At 33.6% G+C, this 21,424-nt stretch overlaps 1 protein-coding gene across 1 annotated transcript; it reads left to right on the top strand.

Annotated features, from left to right (window-relative positions):
- Nucleotides 1-5,297: 5,297 nt before the first annotated feature.
- LOC111711085 (la-related protein 6) lies at nucleotides 5,298-9,512 on the top strand. Its single transcript, XM_023485334.1, has 4 exons — nucleotides 5,298-6,017; nucleotides 7,030-7,208; nucleotides 7,301-8,473; nucleotides 8,552-9,512. The coding sequence occupies exons 1-4, from the start codon at nucleotides 5,846-5,848 to the stop codon at nucleotides 8,711-8,713; spliced, it is 1,686 nt and encodes a 561-aa protein (XP_023341102.1). The 5' UTR covers nucleotides 5,298-5,845; the 3' UTR covers nucleotides 8,714-9,512.
- The last annotated feature ends 11,912 nt before the right edge of the window (nucleotides 9,513-21,424 follow it).

Genomic DNA, 21,424 nt, shown 5'->3' with positions numbered 1-21,424 from the left:
GAAAAATCAACTATACACAAATGTGGCGAAAGATAATCGATGACCATAGGTTGTAATATCTGAATAATTTGTTTGAAATTAAATAGATTTTTACGGTCTAGGTCGTATGTTGCATCTTTCTGAATTTGTATGGACACTACGTTCTTCGGTATTAGTCGTTTTTAACAATTTTCTCCTTATAGACGCAACAGATAGAAGTAAAATTAGTAGCGATCAAAAGCGCTTTTTTATCGCATTAAGCCTTTACCCCCTTTCATTTTTCGCGAACACTCCCTTTAATATAAAAAATTTAATTGATTGTCAACGTATTTATGGGAGACCTTTCATCTTTAAAAATGCCACCAGCGATTCACAAAAGTTTTGCTACATCTGCTTTTAATAAGAATAAAGATGTGAGTTGCGGCGCCTGGTGCAAAATTGTAACTTTTTTGTGCAACTCCTATATGATGATAAAATTTTAAAAAAGATTGAATCACAGAAAATTTTCAATAATAAGAAATAAGAATAAGAAAATAATAATAATAATAATAATTGAAATTCCTTAGATTTCTAGCTGATGTAAGTTGTTTCTCACTTTCGTTGTTGTTATGGATTTTTTAGATCTCTTCTAACTAAATCTAAAACACGTTTTACTTAGACAATAAAGATAAAATGTATATTTTGAATTACATATTGAGGATGAAAGAATATAATATTTGCAGTGTAAATAATTATTTATATCTTGTTTTTGTGGCTTATCACTCTCTGACAAAACTTTCTACGTACACGTTAATTCTAAAATCAAATCATCATTAGTATTAATACTGACGGGGGCAAAATGGCCGGCCATAGTATGCTACACAGAAAACCATTAAACTGTGGAATAGGAAGACGACATCAAAGCAATAATTAAATGTATTGGATTTTCTTAACAAGCAAATATTTATACTTGTATAACGAGGGAGGGAATCCCCGGACGCCTGAGCCTCTGCTATGCAGACAAGAGCCTTCCAGATTTTTTAGGCAGACCGAGCCTCCGCTATGCAGAAATGAGCATGCACAATACATAGAAATGTACCTGTGTAATACAGGAGGTTTTTTAAACTTGTGTTTTAAGTTTAAATAAAAAGATTTTTTTCAAATTTTTCGCGATAGTGGCATGAGCGGATTCTTAACAATAAGAAGTATTTATCAATTATTATAAAAAGTGCCTAGTTATGACTAATAAAGTGGTATATAACCTTTAAACATTTTTTACATGAAAAGGAAAATATTTAGAGAAAAAAAATTTGAATTGAATTTTATTTAATCTTCTATAATCTTTGATTTAAGTGATACCTTTTATCGTAGTTCAAATTAGATCTATAAAATTTGTATAATTTTTCATAAAATTTAACATGTGAGATAAAAATTATGTAATTTTTTATTTGTCACTGTAATTGGCCTNTGTTATCAATTTTTCATTAAAAAGATCATTATGTTTGTTTGTTTGTTTGTATCCAATAAATGTCAAAACATGGCTTACCGATCGGGCCCAAATTTTTTGTTCGATTTTTGAAATTTGGAAATCCATGAACTTTTTTTTTATAAAATTCGCGAAATTTTGCTTGTTTTTGTTTTACAATGTACACAAAGAAAATCACAATTGAAATAGAATTTGGGCGCAAAGCGCCCTACAAGCCTAGTTCATTAGAATGTATTTGACAAAATTCTTTCACACAAGAATTCATTAAACTAACTTACTCATTAGAATTCATTAAGAAATAATATTCCGTAAACCATCAAATTTTCAAAACGTGCTCCAAAAATTAATTTTAGAAATATATCACCCTTGCTTTGTCTTTTCTTGATTCACACTCTGATTTCTTTTAACTTCCTTATATTATAGAACCTTAGGTACTATTCCTGGGTCAAGGATGATCTTCATTCTCGGTCCATCATCTGTAATCTGCAAAATTTCTGCAAATACTTTCTGCACTCTGCAATCTATTGTGCACATATTGCTAATCTTTACTAGTGAAAGTGAAGCAACTTGTACATCACATCACATCACATCACATCACATCACATCACATCACATCACATCACATCACATCACATCAAATTTAATCAAATCAGAACACATGAATTTAAAAAAAGAGGTAGTTTGCTTAAAATACCAGTTTCAGCTCCTATTATTGTACTTTTGGTTATAACAGAACAAAACCGATTGAAATCCTTCAAAACAACTAAAAGCTGCTTATTTTTTAAAGAAATTTTAATATATTTGTTTTGTTAGATATTTTTACCAGAGTAAAACTGGAAAAAGTGTTTACAATTGAACATTCAACTGCATAGAGTAAAATAGTATTTATCATCAAAAATGCAAAAATAAAATTGTTGTCCGATAGGATTAAGATTCTCAATGATGAACTGGTAGACAGCGGAATAACCCTCAAATCAAAACCGATAATGCAGAAAACTCTTTATTTCCTAAAAAAATGAAATGTATAATGATAAATAAATTATTACAATGGTTTACGAATTTTATAATGAAAAGATTCTTACGATCTATTTAAGGATCTGTGGGTTAAAACCGTCGGGGAGTCCTAAGACGTTTTTTTTATATATTAAAACTTCTGAAAAGAATGACAATTAATTGTTAACGAAAGTCACTAATTCTTTATATGAAAATATTCTTTGCTTAACTTTTGAAATGGGTTCACAATAATAAAAGTGTTTAGACTCCGTTACCGGAGGACAAAGAAAATGGGGCGAAAATTATTTGGTTTGGTGTCTCTGAGAGGGGATTTTAGGTTAAAGACGACATTACATGGATGGACGGGGGGGGGGGTCTTATAGTTAATGGTTGACAAAAAATATTTAAAGAATATTATATTCTTCTTTTCCCTTTTAATTTGAATGATTTGAGTGTGAGGGGATGAAAGTACAAGGTTTAGGCTCACCAATGTCCACCATGGTGACAGTATAACCCTGAGAAAAGGTTAAGGTTTTATCCTTTCTCCACAAACCAGATTTATCTAACCATGGTCTTGAACTTTATTAACTTTCATGGTTAGTAGCTTAGATAAACCAAATTTCATATATATTACACTATTTTTTTGGGGGGATTTTTGTTAAATAACCCTGCATGGAAAAATATTATAAACAGTTGAAAGTGATCAGAAGGTTGCAAGCTCTCACGTAAAAATCGATGAGAATTTTCTTTTTTTTTTAAAGTTAGAGCTAAAAATACGTGATTTAGAGTTATAAAATTTACATGTTTATGGCTACACAAAAGTAAAAGTGAGTAAGTGAGGTAAAATCTAAGGCGAAGGCGTTGCGACATCTTCAAGGTCAACCCAGTCTAGAAAATTGATGCGACTTTCATACGGTGGTAGGTGATTATATCACTACAATGAAGACGACTTTCGATTTCAATATCAAGCTGTTAAACAGCATGGATACACATAAACATAGAAGTCAAGAGACGCTGTCAATTAAAAAAGCTTCCGTTTGATTGCTTGTAATTACTTGTAATTCGAAAAAATCTTGTTAACAATCAAAACTTAAATAAAAAGTCGTCTTCATTGTAATGATATAATCGCCTACCACTGTAGCATGTTTGGATCTAAGTGATCAACACGCAGCAGAATTGTTCATTTTAGCATACAAACTAAACAATATGGGTCAAGCTGTGAACTAGACATTACTGGTCCGAATTTGTCACCTTGTACAGTGATTTTATTATTATTATTATTATTGTTAGCATTATTATTATTGTTATTATTATCATGTTTTATCTTTTGTCTACAGTAAATACACTCTAATTTTGCCGGAGAGGAGAGTCAAAACTCTTCATCATTTTAAAGATTTTGAGTCATGGTATTTGGGAGTTTAAAACTGCTAACCATGGATACAATTGTCCTATAACATTTACCTCATTTAAATTTAACTGGTTAAGCTTAAAAATAAAATAAAAATTTAATTTTTGACTAAAAACAATAGACAAAAAATATGCTCTTGTGTTACCTAGGCAAAATGTTACTAGGAATTGTCATCATCATAATCATAATCATCATCATCATCATCATGAATATCATCATTGTCATCCTCAGTAGATAATTAATCAATTAATTATTATTCTTTCTTTAATCTGAATCTTAATGAATTCGATTATTTATTTATGTCTTTTTTTTCTCCTATTTCTGGTTTCCTTATTTTAAAACAAGTTTTCTGACGATGACCAGTTTAAACTAAACGTGATTGAAAGTTTAAATTTCAAGGACGTATTTTCCCAATTCTTTGTGTAAAATCACTTCTCACTGTCTCCTCAACTCCAGGTTCAACAAAAACTTTATTCCTCCAATCCTAAAACCTGAAGAGCCCTAAACCCTAAAAAAATAAACGTAAACGTTNTCATCTAGAGCATGCAGACAGTATCCTAATTAAAGCTATGCACTGATAATGAATATCAAGGTTATGCAATATGCATCTATCATAGGCACAGCTTACCTTTCTAGGATTAAAACACTAAAAAAGAATTTTGAATAATGTACATATAAATAATAATGTTTATTTATCTCTCTGACACAGCTAAATAAAGAACCTTTTGTTTCATTTTCTTATACGGAAGTATAATTCTTTTGTTCTTTAGTTACCCCCCCGTCTCGTATCTTCCTATCTTTCAGTATTATCTTGTATTATCTTACAATCCTACCGCGCTCTGTACGCAGCTAGCTGAATTTTATATCAAATAATAATATATATATTACGATACCTTTCTACACCGCGTTAAAGTTACAAATCTGAAACTTGCCAAAAACAAATTAGAAGTTAGATTGATAAATATAGATAGTAGATACCCGGAAATGGAATTCCGGAAATAAGTTAGAGCTTGGTTAAAGCTATCTGCCTACTAGGCTACTGTATAGACGGTTTGCTGAAGTCTAAAAAGCCACATAATATTGGTATATTTTAAATATAAATCTTTTTAAATCATGGCATTTAAAATATTCTTTTAACGCATGCAATCCTACATGAAAAGAGTAACAAAAAACATCAAACCTCCACTAAATATACTGAATAAAAAATATAAAAATATAAAATCATGTCTTTGTTTCAGTTTTTAGTGAATAAACAAATGATATTGTTTATGTAAAAAAGGTATCATGAGAATCATACAGAGTTTCAAGGGTAAACGTCTCACACATGCTGCAGAGTCCAAAATATACATCAAACCTTTCCCTGCGGATAAAGCGCGGAAGTTTCACGGATTTCCCGGAGTGTGCGTGAAGGGCAGAGCGCGCGCGAAGCACTGTCCTCGCTTCCTCGCACGTCTAGTGCGATCAGTAGTGAGAGGTCTGCTTAGGGAGGTGGTACTAATCTCCGCCTTTCATACGTGCAGCACGATATTCAGACAGTCACACGAGAAGAAGTAAGGTTGAGGTTTCCCCGCCCAGAACCGTCTTCATCTTAGTTTGTCTTCTTTCGTCTCTTTCGTGGACACGGACATAAATCGGCAAAACTTCGTTGGCAGTTGAGATCTTCGTCGGTTAAGAGCTCAATCGACGATAAGCTAGAGCAGTCTGGATTTGGTACCGCAGCTACTAGTTTTCGTGGCATTAAAATCTCTTCGCTCTACCAGTAGAGAAGAAGAGCCGAGTCCAACCCAATATTAATATTTAACTAAACCTACACCCTCAGTCTCTACACACGTGTAAAGAGGAACCCTCCCATATCCACCAGCTCCTACTAAACTAAGAATAGGTCCCTGCTGACCTACCCCCACCAGCTACCCCGACCACCTGACCTTGTACCTGTGATATCCTTGTTATTGATTGATTGTTATATAAACCCAGCACGACTGTGATAAACCGACTGCAATATGGCTTTTTACGGTCATCCTGCTCCGTTCCAGCTTTACGCCTATGCTCCGATGCCGATTCCCAATCCTGAGTTTTACGCCGTGTACCCCCCTGGAGGTCCTGCTGGAGCAGGGATGGAGGGAGGTCAATTCTTCTACGAACCCAGTCACAAAGGAAATTATGGACATCCAGGTAGAAAACCTTAAATATTAATTAAAAAACAAGATATTGACATTTTAAAAGTTATAGAAAGGCTTTTTTTGCAATGATTTCATTTTCATGATGGGACTGTTTTCTTAATTCATTATAAAACCATGTCTATTGACATCATGGGAAAAGTAATAAACTACGAAAATTGAAAAAAACTATTTTGTATGTTACAAATATATAAACTTGTAATATAAAATAAACTGGGTTGAAATCTTTTGAATGGACCGATTGAGTTCAACCTATTCTATCATTGCAGAGATATTAACCGATCTCTCATTGGTTAAAAAAAGCTGGGACAATGAATTCAGTTAATCCCCTCGCAAGGAGAGAATCAGTTTAACTCCTTCCATAAAAAGTTTCCAACTCTTAATATCTAATGTTTTTTAAAAAGTTGTCGAGCATTTTTTAAAGAAATTTGAATACAATTATGTACAAATAATTAAACGTAGATTTAAAAAAAATAATTTTGTAAAGAATTTTACTGAAAGTTTGGGTTTCTATTGCAAAATGTGTTTGTCTTCGGGTATGAAGATGTACTCTGTTGGTCTACTTTCATTATTCTTTCCCTGCTTTAACCAGTCGACTATTTGTCTGTTTATCTATCTATCCATCTAAATATGTCTGGGTTAAGCTCTATACCTGAGTTTCTCTCTCTGTACTCCTGGTGTACCCTGAGCACTGAGTTCAGTATTCAACGTGTTCTCCTGTCCTATACTCTTACTACTGCTTCTCTCCTTTAAATACATTTACATGTTGATTTAAACATAAACCTAAACCTTCTCCATTCTGGTAAACCGCTTCATTCTATCTTAATGTTTAACTCCAACTCGTGATTATACAGAATCCAACCCAAGGTTTAAAACAAGATCAAATACCCAAGGAGAAAGTGGGTTTCATCATTGCAACGTTGTCCAGTGTGAAATGTATCAAATTCCTGTACACAGACCTAGCCTAAAGATGCCGGAACTAAACTTTATTAACATGGATTTTGTAGGAAAACACTTTAACCGGAAGGATTCTGCCGACTCCGGTATCTCTGTTGACAGGAAGTCATCAACCAACTCTAATGTGAGTATTGGCAGTATCATGGAGGAGCCTGGAGAGGATACTATTAAGGAGGAGATTGTCTATGTTGAACCTGATCTAGATCTCTGTGAGAAGATCACCCAGCAGGTAAAAATAGAATTTTAAAAACATACTTTAATTGATTTAATCGAAAATGTTAAATTGTCTAGAAACCTTTAATTTCCAATAATTATTTAAAGGTTGAGTTCTACTTCTCCGATGCGAACATTACTAAGGACAAATTTCTTCTGAAACACGTGAAGAGGAACAAGGAGGGATTTGTCAGTCTCAAGCTCATATCCAGCTTCAAGAGGGTCAAGCACCTAACCAAGGACTGGAGACAGGTCGCTACTGCTATCAAGCAGTGCTCCAGCAGGTTGGAGATCAACGACGTCGAGACCAAGGTCCGTCGTCTCGAGGATCTACCTCCTTATGACGAAACAACTCCGTCCCGCACGGTGGTTGTTCTAAACCTACCCATGGATCGCCCCACCATTGAGGGAGTTGCAGAAATATTCAAAACTTGCGGAGATATTGTCCTTGTTAGGATCCTGAGACCAGGGAATCCGATCCCTACCGACATCAAGCAGTATGTTGCCAAGCACCCGGAGATGCTAACCAAGGTTTGCGCCCTGGTTGAATTCGAGAGAACAGAATTTGCTCAAAAGGCGGTGAATAATTTACATGAGGAGGAGGAGGAGAAGATGAAGGTGATGGAGCTCACCGCCACTCCGCTCAAGAATGGAAACAAGAAGATTGAAGCGCGGAAGTTGGCTGAAAAGGCCGCTGCTATGGCTAAGTCAGCTCCTCAAAGGAAGTACAGCCTTCAGAACAACTACAGCGCCCCCACCATGAGCCAGGTGATGGGACCCAGGGCTAGAAGGATCTCTCTGATGCCCAACATGAAATTTGGATCCATCCATGAGGATATGAAGGAGAATGTTGTTCCAAGGAAGGAGTACTCACTCAACCCCAACGCTCCATCCTTCCAGATGAACCCTGACGGATCCTTCCAGATGATTCCTCCGATGAACCAGAGGCGGAGAACCGGAAACCCAATAATGTATATGGAGGACGCTCCACAGTTTATAGGTATGCCAACCCGCCGTATCTCAACACACGCCTTCATGAATGAATCCGCCGTGGCAGGATTAAAGGTTCCAACCAACGTGATGAGGTTGCCCAAGGGTCCCGAGGGCAAGGGGTTCAGCAGCTGGTGCAAGAACAGGATGGACGTTAAGGAGACAAAACGTCCGTCCAAGGCGATACCAATTGTTGCTCCGCCGACCATTGTTACCCTGGCAGAGTCCCCTGATGAGAAGGCAGAGGAGGAAGAGGAACCTGTTCCTTCAACCTCCAAGGATAACCTCCAGGTATAAGAATCTTACAAACTTCAAATAAAACTTTTAAATCCAAAACTGATTGGTTCTAACCTTGAGTAATGTTTCTAGGTTCCTTCTATCAAGGTGGAGGCTGCATCCTCCGCTGAGGGAAGTGAGGACGAGGCTGTTGTCCCGGACAAGGCCGACTCCTGTGACTCCGGCCACGAGGATACCTGCTCCGAACCTGACGCTCATGAATACCCTCTTGGGGCTCACGAGAAAACTCGTTAAACCTTCAGTATTATATTCCGCTAGCCTAGCCTACCCTGTATATACTCGGATCCCATGACTAACCCCCACCAACCCTCTCTACTGTATGAGTGTCGAATCTAGTCATTCCATGAATCATCCTTAGACCCTCTTCTCCATCCTTTCGGTTTATCCTTTAGCCTTACCTTGCCTTTCGAACCCTACTCTGTCTTTCTTAGAAAGTTCAAATATTCCTGTAAAATTATTCATCCAATTATAAATTATAATCATGTTATTCTAACACTAAATTCCTTTCCTCTCTTCCCTGGCGCTGCAGCGGCTACCCCTGGAGAACCTGGAACCTGAACCTTCCAAGAAGAATCAAGATATAAAGCAAAAACCCTACCCTGAGCTGAATCCGTCCTGCTCTTAGTGTTTTTTAGTAGATTAATCTTCGGGACGGATTCAGCTCTCGTCCTGTCCTTCATTTGATCTGTACATAAACTTCATCTCTCTCTCCAGGTCCTAATAATAATAATAATAATAAGAGGCTAGTCATAAATCTAAATCTGAGTCATAATGTAAAATATTAATCTAGAACATTTTTAAACTTGCGGCCAAAAATTTACTTAACTCAGAAGCATACATTAATTCCTCCTTATAACAAAGGAATGCTTTTTTAGAATAATTGGTAGTAATCCATGATATACTGTACAGTGTGCAGTAAAAATACTTTAAACTTTTTGTATCAAAATTTATATATTTTTAAGGCGGCAAATTTTTGATTGGAAATTGACATTTCGGAATATGCGCATTTTGCTAAACTTGTTAAATATTTGTAATTATTTATAAATTATTTATTGTTATAATATTTTGTTTTCTAAAATATATATTTAATATATCTATGTTTATTTCTGAATGCGAGCTTGTTGCCAAGAAACGTCTACCAAATATAATATGTGAACTTTAAAATGTGAACCTATTGTATCTAGCATGATATAATCCTATATTCATCCGACCGTAGCGGGATATCTAAATATTAAATGAGATTATAAACTTAATAAAACAACGAATAAGACATAAAGTGTGTAGAAAATCTCATTCTTTGAAAAGCGACAGATTTTGGGCAGCTTTGCACCATTGACATATTTGTATACGAGTTTTTTTATTATTATATATACGACTGTAAACTTTTCTGTAGATTTTTAGAATTTATCTTTGTGAATTTACTGAACGACATTTCGGAGGAGCACACATTATAGTTAGAAAAACTATTAACGTACCCAAATAAGCGAAAACTTTGATTTTTTCTATTTGTTTAATAAATTTCATTTTTTAATTTTTACTTGAGATATTTTTTATTATTAGCATTGCTGAATTGTTCCGTTCAATTTCGGGTTTCTTTTTGAATTTTAAAAAGTTTTAGAAATTTAGTACTTTAATTTAGTACTTTAATTTAGTACTTTAATTTAGTACTTTAATTTAGTACTTTAATAGTAAAAAAAGACAAAATCTCATTTCTTACAGATTTTTATTTCGTACTTTCTATAATAATTTTTATAATAATTGTTCCAGAAAAATAAGAACGGGGAAAATATGTCCTTTGATTTTACGTCAATTATACTTTTTTGTAGTCCTTGATATATACATTGAAGAACTATAAAGCACCTTTTTAGCTTTATTTTTCAAAAGGTAATTGGCAAAATTCTAATAGACTTTTGCCTATAAGAAGAGCTTGCAATTTTTGGAGCCCTGTGACACCCCTTGATCCTACGCACTCCCCTTCCCCCGGAACTGTTTAGTGTAAACCAGATATAACCGACTTTAAGGATAGGATTGGTTAAATTAAAAGGAATGCATTGGTGTCTAGCCAATACATTAATTTAAAGGCACGATTTAAAGAGATTGTTCATGGTTCGAATTAACGACTTAAAGAGATTGTTCATGGTTTGAGTTAATGGCTGAAAGGGATTGTTCGTGGTTCGAGTTAACGGCTGAAAGGGATTGTTCATGGTTCGAATTAACGACTTGAAGAGATTGTTTGTGGTTCGAATTAACGGCTTAAAGGGATCGTGTGTGGTTCGAATTACCGTATTTAAACGGATTGTTCTAGGTTCGAATTAATGGCTGAAAGGGATTATTTAAGGTTTGAAATAACAAATTTAAAGGTACTGTTCATGGTTCGAGATAACGGCTTAAAGGGATTGTTTTAGGTTCGAGTTAACAGATTTAAAGGGATTGCTCATGGTTCGAATTAACGGATTTGAACGGATTGTTCTAGGTTCGAATTAATGGCTGAAAGGGATTATTCAAGGTTCGAAATAACAAATTTAAAGGTACTGTTCATGGCTCGAATTAACGGCTTAAAGGGATTGTTCTAGGTTCGAATTAACAGCTTAATGGGATTGTTCCAGGTTCGAAATAAACGGATTTGAACGGATTGTTCTAGGTTCGAATTAATGGCTGAGAGGGATTATTCAAGGTTTGAATTAAAGGATTGTTTTAGGTTCGAAATAACAGCTTAAAGGGATTGTTCTAGGTTTGAATTACCTGCTTAAGGGACATTGTTCATGGTTCGAATAAACGTCTTAAAGGGATTGTGCATGGTTCAAATTAACGATTTGAAGGGATTGTTCTAGGTTTGAATTAATGGTTTCAAGGGATTTTCTGGGTTCGAATTAACGGTTTAAAGGGATCAGAAATAACAACTTTTACCTACAAATAATATTAATAAGTCACATTTAGTGAGTGATTGAGTAAACTTAAGAGGTGGAGGGGGGGGGGGGGATTCGATTAGGCAATTTTAACTTGGACTCTGATTTAACTTGGAAAAATGCAGAATTTAGTTTGAAACTATAAGAAAACAATGGGAAAACCAATATTTCTGTCTGGAAAAATGTTGCTTTATGCGGAAATTTATGATTTTGAGTTTGGGAAATTAATAATGGGGGGGGGGGGGCTTGATGGTAAATTCTTCTTATAATAATAATTGTAAGATCAAGGTTTCTGGTAACCAAGAGATCCAGGGATTTTTATCCAAACCTCTCCCATGAAAATATTCTTAACAATAAACAGTAAACATGCATTCTCATGCATTTCTGCTGTTTTTGTCTTTATATATTCTTGAGGTTTTTAAGATTTAAACCAATTTACAACGTTAGCATGAGCTTTTATGTTGATGATTTTTAATACAGTGAGCACAAGAAGACTCTGGAATAGAAAGACGACTTTTAGACTAAGTTATGACTTTACATAGTCCAATATGAAGAGGAGTTACATTAATTGTGCAGTGTAAACAGACCCATTTCACTTAATAAGTTACAAATAAAACTATTTGCTCATGTTTTCTGGTTCCCACTGTATTTATTGATAAAAAATAACTCAATTCTTTTCAAGCCAAGTTTGTTTACATTTCTCCCCGAAGCTGCAGTACACTGTACACAAAGCTGTGAGTTCTTAGAAGCGTGTATTCCTTATTTTGAGTGATATTATTCTACTATTTTGCTTTGTTTTAGCTAAATCAAAATTTGCGATTAAAAGTAAAAAATGCTAACCTTCATAGTTTTGCTAGCATACAAATGCATCATTTACTTTCACGCCCTTGGGTTTATTATTGAATCCCTCGGGGGTTTAAGTTTCAATGAATTCTAATTTTCATGAGAGTAAATTACATTCTTTTATAAAAAGCCGGTTTTGACATGGACCTGAGCTGGGATACTCATGATCCCGATATCCACTGAGGGAACTTTTACTTATTTTTATTTAGTTATTCCTCCCCTCAACCCTTGACTAGTTTGATTTTCATGCAGGAAATCGAATACGATTAAATTAATCTGCAGATTAGAAAAAAGAGAAGATCTAGCATTGATCTCGATATCCACAATACAAGAGTTATAAATAAAAAGTTTATAGATTAGTGGGATTCAATGAAAATTGTTTCATGCCAAAAAAACAGCCTTTTATTAATGAATATATTTTTTCCATTGCGAACTTCGTGTAAAATTAGTTCTAAAGAAACTGAGTTCTTGCCACAAACTCTGATTTTCTAATCCTGATATCTTTGCAACCTTTGGACACCTAAGAAATTTCAAACTTTGAATTCTGTTAGATCAAATGATCTAAGCTTGAAAAATTAAAGATTAAGATTTGTGGACTAGTTATTTGAGTTTGTTGTAAAAACTCAGTTCCTTTCAGTCAGGTTCCCTCATTTAATTATTTACCTGATTATCAATGATGAATATTTTTCCTTTTTCCTATCTAGAAAATAAATATTTTTTTCTGTCAAATTCCCCCTCGGTTCAGCTGCATGAAACCACAGTTGAAAAGTATCAATTTTTAGAAAGAACAACAATGATGTAACCATCATATTTGCTTAGACAAAGGTTGAGAATTTGGAAATCTTGAAAAGAAAGGTCTCCTGAAATTTCTTTGACAGTCCATTTAAGTCCCACTAGAAAACTTGGTATAAAAACTAGTTTTTAGAACAGACAAAATTGATCAAGGTTTGTTTTGAAAATTTTTCTTAAAATATTTGACCTTATATAAATACATTAATCTTGCCAGTATACAGTTGACTTACTTTTCAATTGACTAAATTACATATTTATTGGAATATAAAAATTACAAGGCTTTTAGGGCGCTTTCCGCCCATCTTCTATTTCAACTATTAACTGTGAACATTTTGCGGATTTTATAATATTTTTTCGCGCATTTTTTAAATTTTACAAAAATAAATAACTTTAAAACACAAACTTTTGAAATTTTGATCCTTCATAAACCTTCCTTGGGGCCCGATCGGTTCAGCCGTTTTGACATTTATTGAATACAAACAAACAGACAGACAGACAAGAAAAGTATATATAAGAAGATTATTTAATTAGATTTGATTAACTATAGACGTCATCTAATGCAGATCATAACGTTGGTGCACAATATTTTGTTTTAAAAAAATTGTATTAATCTTAAAGAATGAAGTCAAAAATGGCATTTTTAACAAAGTAAATATTTTCTAAAAACATTTCATTTTCTTTGCAAAAGATTCTCACTTTCAAGTAACTAAACACTGCAGATATAGTATTTAATTTCATTTTATATTTTTATTCAACTACAAAGCACGAGATAAAACAAATAAAAATCACAATTTACTATGAAGTTTGGACCCGCATAACCAGAGTAGGTTGTTTTAATTGGCTGGCCAAATATAAACAATGAGAATTGTAAATGATAAATAAATGGGTGTACATATATTAAATATATTAAATATAATAATGATGATAAATCAAGAATAAGGTAAGGAGGGGGTGAGGAAGCATAAGGGAAAGGGAGGGTACTCAGCGGAAGGGTTGGAACAGAGGGTAACATATGTTATTAAGATCATATTTATGAACTACAGGGTGAAGAAGATAATAAAGACTAAGTTTATCCACATGATACACAGTTATTTTACAGATATAACTTGCATAACTATCTAAATAGATCTTGGCGACTTATTTTTAAACAGATAGTTTCTTTAAGCTCTAATTCAATCGAATGCTATATGAAGTTGTATTGCGGTACATGATTGATTTGAACTTCTCAATTTTGTTTAATTTTAAAACAGATATCCGAATATTTCTGGAAGTAGTAAGCACCTTGCACCCTCCCCCACCATTTTCTTTTGATATTTTCTATATATACCTGTTTATATAGAATGAACTCCGATGCACCCAGGCTTTAACCTCCCTCCCCTCTTCTCTTATTATCTATACACCCCACCACCTTTCCTCTTATCAGTACCCCCCCCCCCATCATTCTTGAATACACCATATCTGCCTGTCCCCCCTCCCATTATCATGCAAGTACCGCCTCCCCCCATCCTCAACGGCCTATGCAGGCCCCTTACCAACTGCCTGACTGCATTCAATGCACCCTCCCCTTCTTCCTCTATCAGAGTAATAAAACTACCAAGGAAAATATCTCACAACCCCCCCCCCTTCCCCCACTCGGCTTGTATCTACTTTCTATAAACCTGGTATACTAAAGAATACAATTTTTCCAGGGCTAGGCTCAATAATCTTTAAAAAGAATTGAGTTTCGCCAAAAATGATATTTTTGGATCGTACGATCGTACGTATTGACCCAAAATAAAAACCTTTTAAAATTCTTTAATGAACTCTAAGCGTTATTTTGAGTGACTCTGCATGCAAAGAAGGCAAGGCCCAATTTACAACAGTACCCTTTTACCCTTTCACTGTTAATCGAGTAGAAAGAGCTCTGTGTTGTCTAAAGAAATTGAGTCTTTGCTACAAACACTGATTTACTGATCTCTTAATCTTTGCAAGTCAATGTTGGGGACCTTAGAAATTTCAAAGCATAAGTTCTGTTAGATTAATTAATCCAAAATTGAAATATCAAAGGTTCACAACATAAGGTTGAAAAGATATAGTGATAAGAAAATTTGAGTTTGTGACAAAGACTCAATTCCTTTGTTAAATAACTATTTAAAGGGTATAGTTGTTAATCGGCAATAGGTCACCTGAAATTAAGCTTACAGTCCCTTTAAACCCTCCTTTTACGTACAATCTTAAATGACCTTGTATTCATGACCTCATTAAGCGTCTTATTCAGATTTAAATCAGGCTACACAGTGCAAATAATTTTATATAAAAATATATATATATATGGACTTGTTTTTCACAATATCTCTTTTTGTATATTCATACTCTTCGGAATGGGCCTTTATATAAAAGAACACTGCAGAAAACAATGCCTTGTCAATCCTTAAGAATTTGATAAAATAAAGTTTAAAAAAAATTTATTCGCCATTTAAATTTTTATAATTCAGTTGTTTCAATATTCAGTAAATTACATCGCTAATATAGTAAATATGAACCGCTAACACAGCATAATTCGTGGTCTCATCTTTATTCTTCGGTCTAAGCAAAAGTTTTAATTTCAACCATTTTGGCCAAATCACTGTTTTCAATTTTAACATCGTATTCATAAAGGGACTGTGTAAGTTTAAGTGACCCTCCAGTTTTAGTCCGCACATATTTAAAGCAAGAAAACTGAGGTCTCTTATTAACCCTTGCTCAGGAAAGGTTTAAAGAATCGTTGTGAATCGGACAAGCCTGCAGTGCCAATCTATAAATGGAGAGTACCACTTGAAATTATGAAACAACCCATTAAATTGATGAAGCCTTGGATTTATCAAATTCAGTCTCTTTAAGTATAATTTATGTTTTAGTTTAACCTTTAGAAGTCTCAACCTATTCTGTTTCCCATGTCCTAATATACTTTTAAATACTCTTTATCCCCTTTCCTGTTTACGTATCCACTGTATGCATGAAGCTACGCAGTCTGGTTGTCGTGCGACGCTAAAGCTGCGTATCTTGTCATGCAGCTGTCAAGCTGCCTAGCTCGCGGCGTATAATGAAAATATGACCTTGAAAACTGAATTGTTAAATAATACATTCACAAAAAATTGCATTACGCTTGCAAGTTCTGGAACAAAGATGAGATAAGTTCAAGTAGTTTCATATATATATATATAACATGTTCAAGTAGTTTCATTTATATATATAACAGGTTCAAGTAGTCTCATATATATATATAACAGGTTCAAGTAGTTTCATATATATATATATATAACAGTTTCAAGTAGTTTCATGTATATATATAACAGGTTCAAGTAGTTTCATTTAAATATATAACAGGTTCAAGTAGTTTCATATATATTATGTAACAGGTTCAAGTAGTTTCATATATATTATGTAACAGGTTCAAGTAGTTTCATATATATATATATATAACAGGTTCAAGTAGTTTCATATATATATAACAGGTTCAAGTAGTTTTATATATATATATAACAGGTTCAAGTAGTTTCATAAATATTATGTAACAGGTTCAAGTAGTCTTATATATAAATTGCTTGTGTGTATGTAATGTTAAGGCATAATGCAACCAACGCACTGTTATCAAAACAAAATGTTACCAAGGCAAACCTGAACAATGCAAAATGTTACTGAGCCAATCAAATGTGGGACGAATTTTGAGAATCCACGGGCAACGCCGGGCACTTCAGCTTTAGTGGTTAATAAAGTATCAACAAAATAATTGAAAATATCTTAAAGTTAAAAGACCTGCAGAGTGAAGTCACTCCTGATGTAGATGGAAGTAAAATTAAAGATATTATTGGATGGATCTTATAAAATAAAAAAGTAATTAATTGATGATGAAATTATATTTTCTGAAATTAGTGATTGGATAATTTCTACAAATATTCTTATCGTTAATGGATGGATCCTACTGATTTAAATAGTGTTATTAATGGATGGAGCCTAAAGATTTAAATATTCTGATATTAATGGATGGATCTTACAGAATTCTCTACCAGGAAGTTTTCATATAGAATCCACATAGAACAGATAGATAGATACAAGGATAGTAGTTGGTTTGACAGCTTAGATTTACATGGATAGTTGGGTAGGTAGTCAATACATTGATAGTTAGATAGATAGTCGAGTACATGGATAGTTAGTTTGATATTAACAGATAGAGAGATGGATTAGTAAATGGATAGTTTGTTAGTCAGAATAAATAGATTCGTAGATACATGGTATAGTTAGTCAGACTCGTCAGACAGACATGATAGTATAGTACATGCACGGATATTTAAGTCAGTTAGTTATATAACATCTATTAAAGGCGATTTACAGCCTGTTTGAAGAGATAATTAACAACAAATTATAAGCAGGAAAAAACAATATTAAATGTATATTTCCACGTTTCAATCTAAATTACAATGGGTATAGTTATAACTAGATATGAAATCAAAAGATAATAAAAACAAATTAAACCAGAAACATTCTTTTACTGCACTATCTCTTGGTCTGAGCATGGATACTAAACTCATCTATGGATCTCGGACTCTGGACACACAACTCTGGACTCTCACATCTGGACATATGTAGACTCTGTAGACTCTTAGTGGACTATCGGTCATGTGGACTCGGAACGCCCTGGGTTATATTCATCCCATCTCCAGTAATGGTCGGCTCCATACTGAATACTGATCAATCTGCTGCAGTATACTTGTTTAGTAATGTACACTGGAGTACTGTACAGTGAACATGTGACCTCCACATGTACTACATACAGCTCATAGAGCCGGCTACAGGGGGGATGATAGTTCTCTACCTGTGCGTTCCCTTAGCTGTACTCTGCACTTACAACCGTTTACTAATATTGACATAATATAGGTTAGGCCAGAATCAACGTAAAATAAAAAAATATGCAGTATGCTCTCGGTACAGTTTATGGCCTATACAATTTGTAAGGATTAGCGTACATCATCACTCTATAAACTATAACCTCATTGGCCGGGTAGGATATCGGGGGGGGGGGGGTGTTTTTAGATTACTTTTTGGAAGGTTTACAAGCATAGAGAATAGAATATATAGAGAGGAATTAAAAGAATCTCTCGGTATGAATTTTTTCAGTCCCTTTCAGCCTGAAAGGGAGTTCAAAGTGTACAAATCATGTAAATGTTCACAAATTATATGCAGTAGAGTACATTAATACAGTATGTTCCCTAGACTATTCAGTTCAATTTCGAATTTTTTAAACTGTTGAATAAACTTTATAATGAATTAGGTGAATAAAAAACATCATTTGATTTATAGTTATAACGGAAAATCATCGTTTGGAAAGTGGAAGGCATAGAGTCTATGTGAAATGATCATTGGTCAATTATAAAACCAGCCTATTTCATAATTTGGTTTTCTTTTAACAATAATTTTAGATTTTCTATAAAATGATATTCCAGGGCCCAACAGGTTATAAAGCATAAATATGTGAAGTACACCTGCAGTATGGAAACTGTACAACAAAATGGCCGTTTCACACTTTTTTTTAGTAAATTCCTCTCTATATTCTATTCTCTATGTTTACAAGTTGTCTTCAGAAATAGAAACCATTATGGGTTTTACAAGTTAGATAGATAAATAGGTACGTTGATAGTTAGTCTGTTAGTCAGATAAGATAAGTAAATGAATAATAAGTTAGTGAGATAGTTTAATACATGTTAATTGGTCGGATAAATAGTACAGTACATGGCTGGATAAGTCAGAAAATGCATAGTCAGTCTTTTAGTTAGATAGCAAGATACACCAGTACAAGGTCTTATTGTGTTAAAATAATTCAGGCCAAGAAAACAAAACGCGCAAATACGGGGTACCAAATGGGGGATTTTTATATTGAACTTTATTGTTGTTTATTTATTGAACTTCTGACATATTAATTAACACTTGTTTCTTGGTGAAAATCCTGCGATAGCCTTCTTCATAATCAGGGTAACATACATTAAGTCAACAGCCATTCGAAAGTCTTTCTTTGGTACGGTGATAGGAGATTTTATCAATATAATGATGACCACTTTCGATTTCAATTTATATAAAGCTTTTTAACAGCATGGATACACAACAACATGGAAACAAAAAGCTGTAAATTAAAAAAAAATCTCTTTATTTACTTGTAAACTTGTAATTCGCAAAAGGCTTGATAACATATAAAACTTAAATAAAATGCCGTCTTCATTATATTGATATAATGGCCTACCACCGTATATTAAGTAATAAGTAGAAACATAGATCATTCATTTTCTCTCCATCCTATACCTTCTGACCCTGATCTAAATGTGTTAAAGCTCAACCTTCTCTTTCACTTTTAACCTTGAGAATCTTCAAACTGACCGATTTCCCCCAAACCTTCTAAGAGAAAGAAAAACATGATTAAAACAGGATTTTTTTTTGAAATTGAAAAAAAAGAACAACAATAAAAGTTTAAATTTTAACCCGATAATAATTAAAATAGGTTTTATAAGCACGGTTTCGTGGATTTGTCTCAAGTTTCATTGTATACAGTGCCCATGTTATATGGTCATATACAAAGCATTCCATCCTTGTAATTTCCAAGATCTCAACAAGATTATTTTGGCCTTCCGGATGTGTTTACTACGAAGGGTCTCCTAGAAGATAACAGGTAAAATATGCAGGATGAGCAAAACTCAGCACAATTTCTCATTAGTTGGTTTTGCAAAATTTATGTAACCGACTGCATACTTTGCAGAAAAAAATTTCTCATGCACGACTTGTTCTTTGTCATAAAGACAAAATCTATGGACGTAATTTTAAGCGACCCTCCATGTGGCATGCCCGATTCACAACAGTACCCCTGAAAGGTTTGTCCGATAAAATATGAATTAGATATCCTTGATTTTAATTTAAAAAACTGATTATTTTCAATTATGGGCTCTCTACAGAAATGATTTGCGCATTTGCTGCAAGAATACAATGTAGGAACTATAAGAATTAAAAACTTTTCCAGCATATAGTTGACTTTTTCCACGTTATTGACCAGATAAAGGTTTCAAGTGTTTCGATGTGAATCGAGTAAGTCCCGTTTTTAAATTGCGGCGACACTTAAATTACAACGAAAGTCAATTTTATTATACACGGATAAAAGTAAGTTTATCAAGAATAAATATACAATTAAAGCTGACGGAATTTGAAACTAGAATAGAGAAATCCAGCGAGTAATTATATCTGTAGGCTAGAAACAACTGTCCCTTTTTAGGTCAAGCCTATCAAGGTCAACTGTTGAATTTTGACGAGTACGGAGTGGGGAGACTTTAACGACCTTGGCATATTATACCACAGTAGCGTTTCTATTCAAACTTAGGTTTCATTGGCGGACAGTTCACATGCGACAGATTTAAAGCAGAAGAAGGACTAGGGACGATGAAAAATAAAATTTGTTGGCAGTTTCTTCAATAAAATCGATATTTATGACCCTTTTACGGCTATTTTTGACTAACTAACCAGAAATATGTTTAAAGAACTTGGTTTATTGAATCACAATCTGCAAGACAAAAAGAGAAGGTTAATTTTTGCGACAATACTAATACAACCTGGTGACCTCGCAGCACATCTACTACTTATCAGAGATATATTAAAGAAACTAGGTTTACTAATCAGGGATATATTGAAGAAACTGATTTACTAATCAGAGATATATTAAAGAAACTAGGTTTACTAATCAGAGATATATTGAAGAAACTAGGTTTACTAATCAGAGATATATTAAAGAAACTAGGTTTACTAATCAGAGATATATTAAAAAAACTATGTTGACTTCTCAAAGATATATTGAAGAAACTATGTTGACTTTCTAGAGATAAATAAAAAACAGCAGTCACCAGGTTTACTCAAATATATTATTTGGGTTTACTAATCACACATGTTACAGAAGATAATCAAGTACAAGGTGGCATTGGAGAATTTGTATTGATTCAGTAAATGTCAGACAAATTATTCGATAGTGGTTTTAAAATAATTTAGTCTTTGCAACCAGCTTTGATTTTATAATCCATATATCTTTGCAACCCAATTTCGTAGACATGAAATATTTCAAAATATAAATAGTCTAAGATTGAAATATATACCTTGGAAATATCGATGGTTTTTGTCAGCAGGTTGCAAAGATAGATTAGAAATTTGAGTTTGTGACAAAGAATCAGTTCCTTTAGCTTTATGTTTATTCATTACAACAAAATGGTAACTTAAAAATTATTTGATCTGCTCCGAAATAGAAATTGGTTTACAATCTTCAATATGTTTATCACAAAATATAAACTATAATATATTATGTTTCAACCTATAACCGATTGTTAACACCTAAAAAGTCGAAGCTCTGCATTTTTTTATAAACCAT

This window comes from Eurytemora carolleeae, unplaced genomic scaffold, assembly GCF_000591075.1.
Source record: "Eurytemora carolleeae unplaced genomic scaffold, Eaff_2.0 scaffold1121, whole genome shotgun sequence".
Classification (NCBI taxonomy): Eukaryota; Metazoa; Arthropoda; class Copepoda; order Calanoida; family Temoridae; genus Eurytemora; species Eurytemora carolleeae.
The sequence above is the reverse complement of the archived record's forward strand: the minus strand, read 5'-3'. Positions and strand labels throughout refer to the sequence as shown.

Excerpts from the sequence above, each read along its gene's own strand:
- LOC111711085 (XM_023485334.1), top strand. The coding sequence starts at position 5,846 with ATGGCTTTTTACGGTCATCCTGCTCCGTTCCAGCTTTACGCCTATGCT. Across the intron at positions 7,209-7,300 it reads GTGAGAAGATCACCCAGCAG|GTTGAGTTCTACTTCTCCGA; the intron begins GTAAAAATAGAA and ends AATTATTTAAAG. Across the intron at positions 8,474-8,551 it reads CCTCCAAGGATAACCTCCAG|GTTCCTTCTATCAAGGTGGA; the intron begins GTATAAGAATCT and ends TAATGTTTCTAG.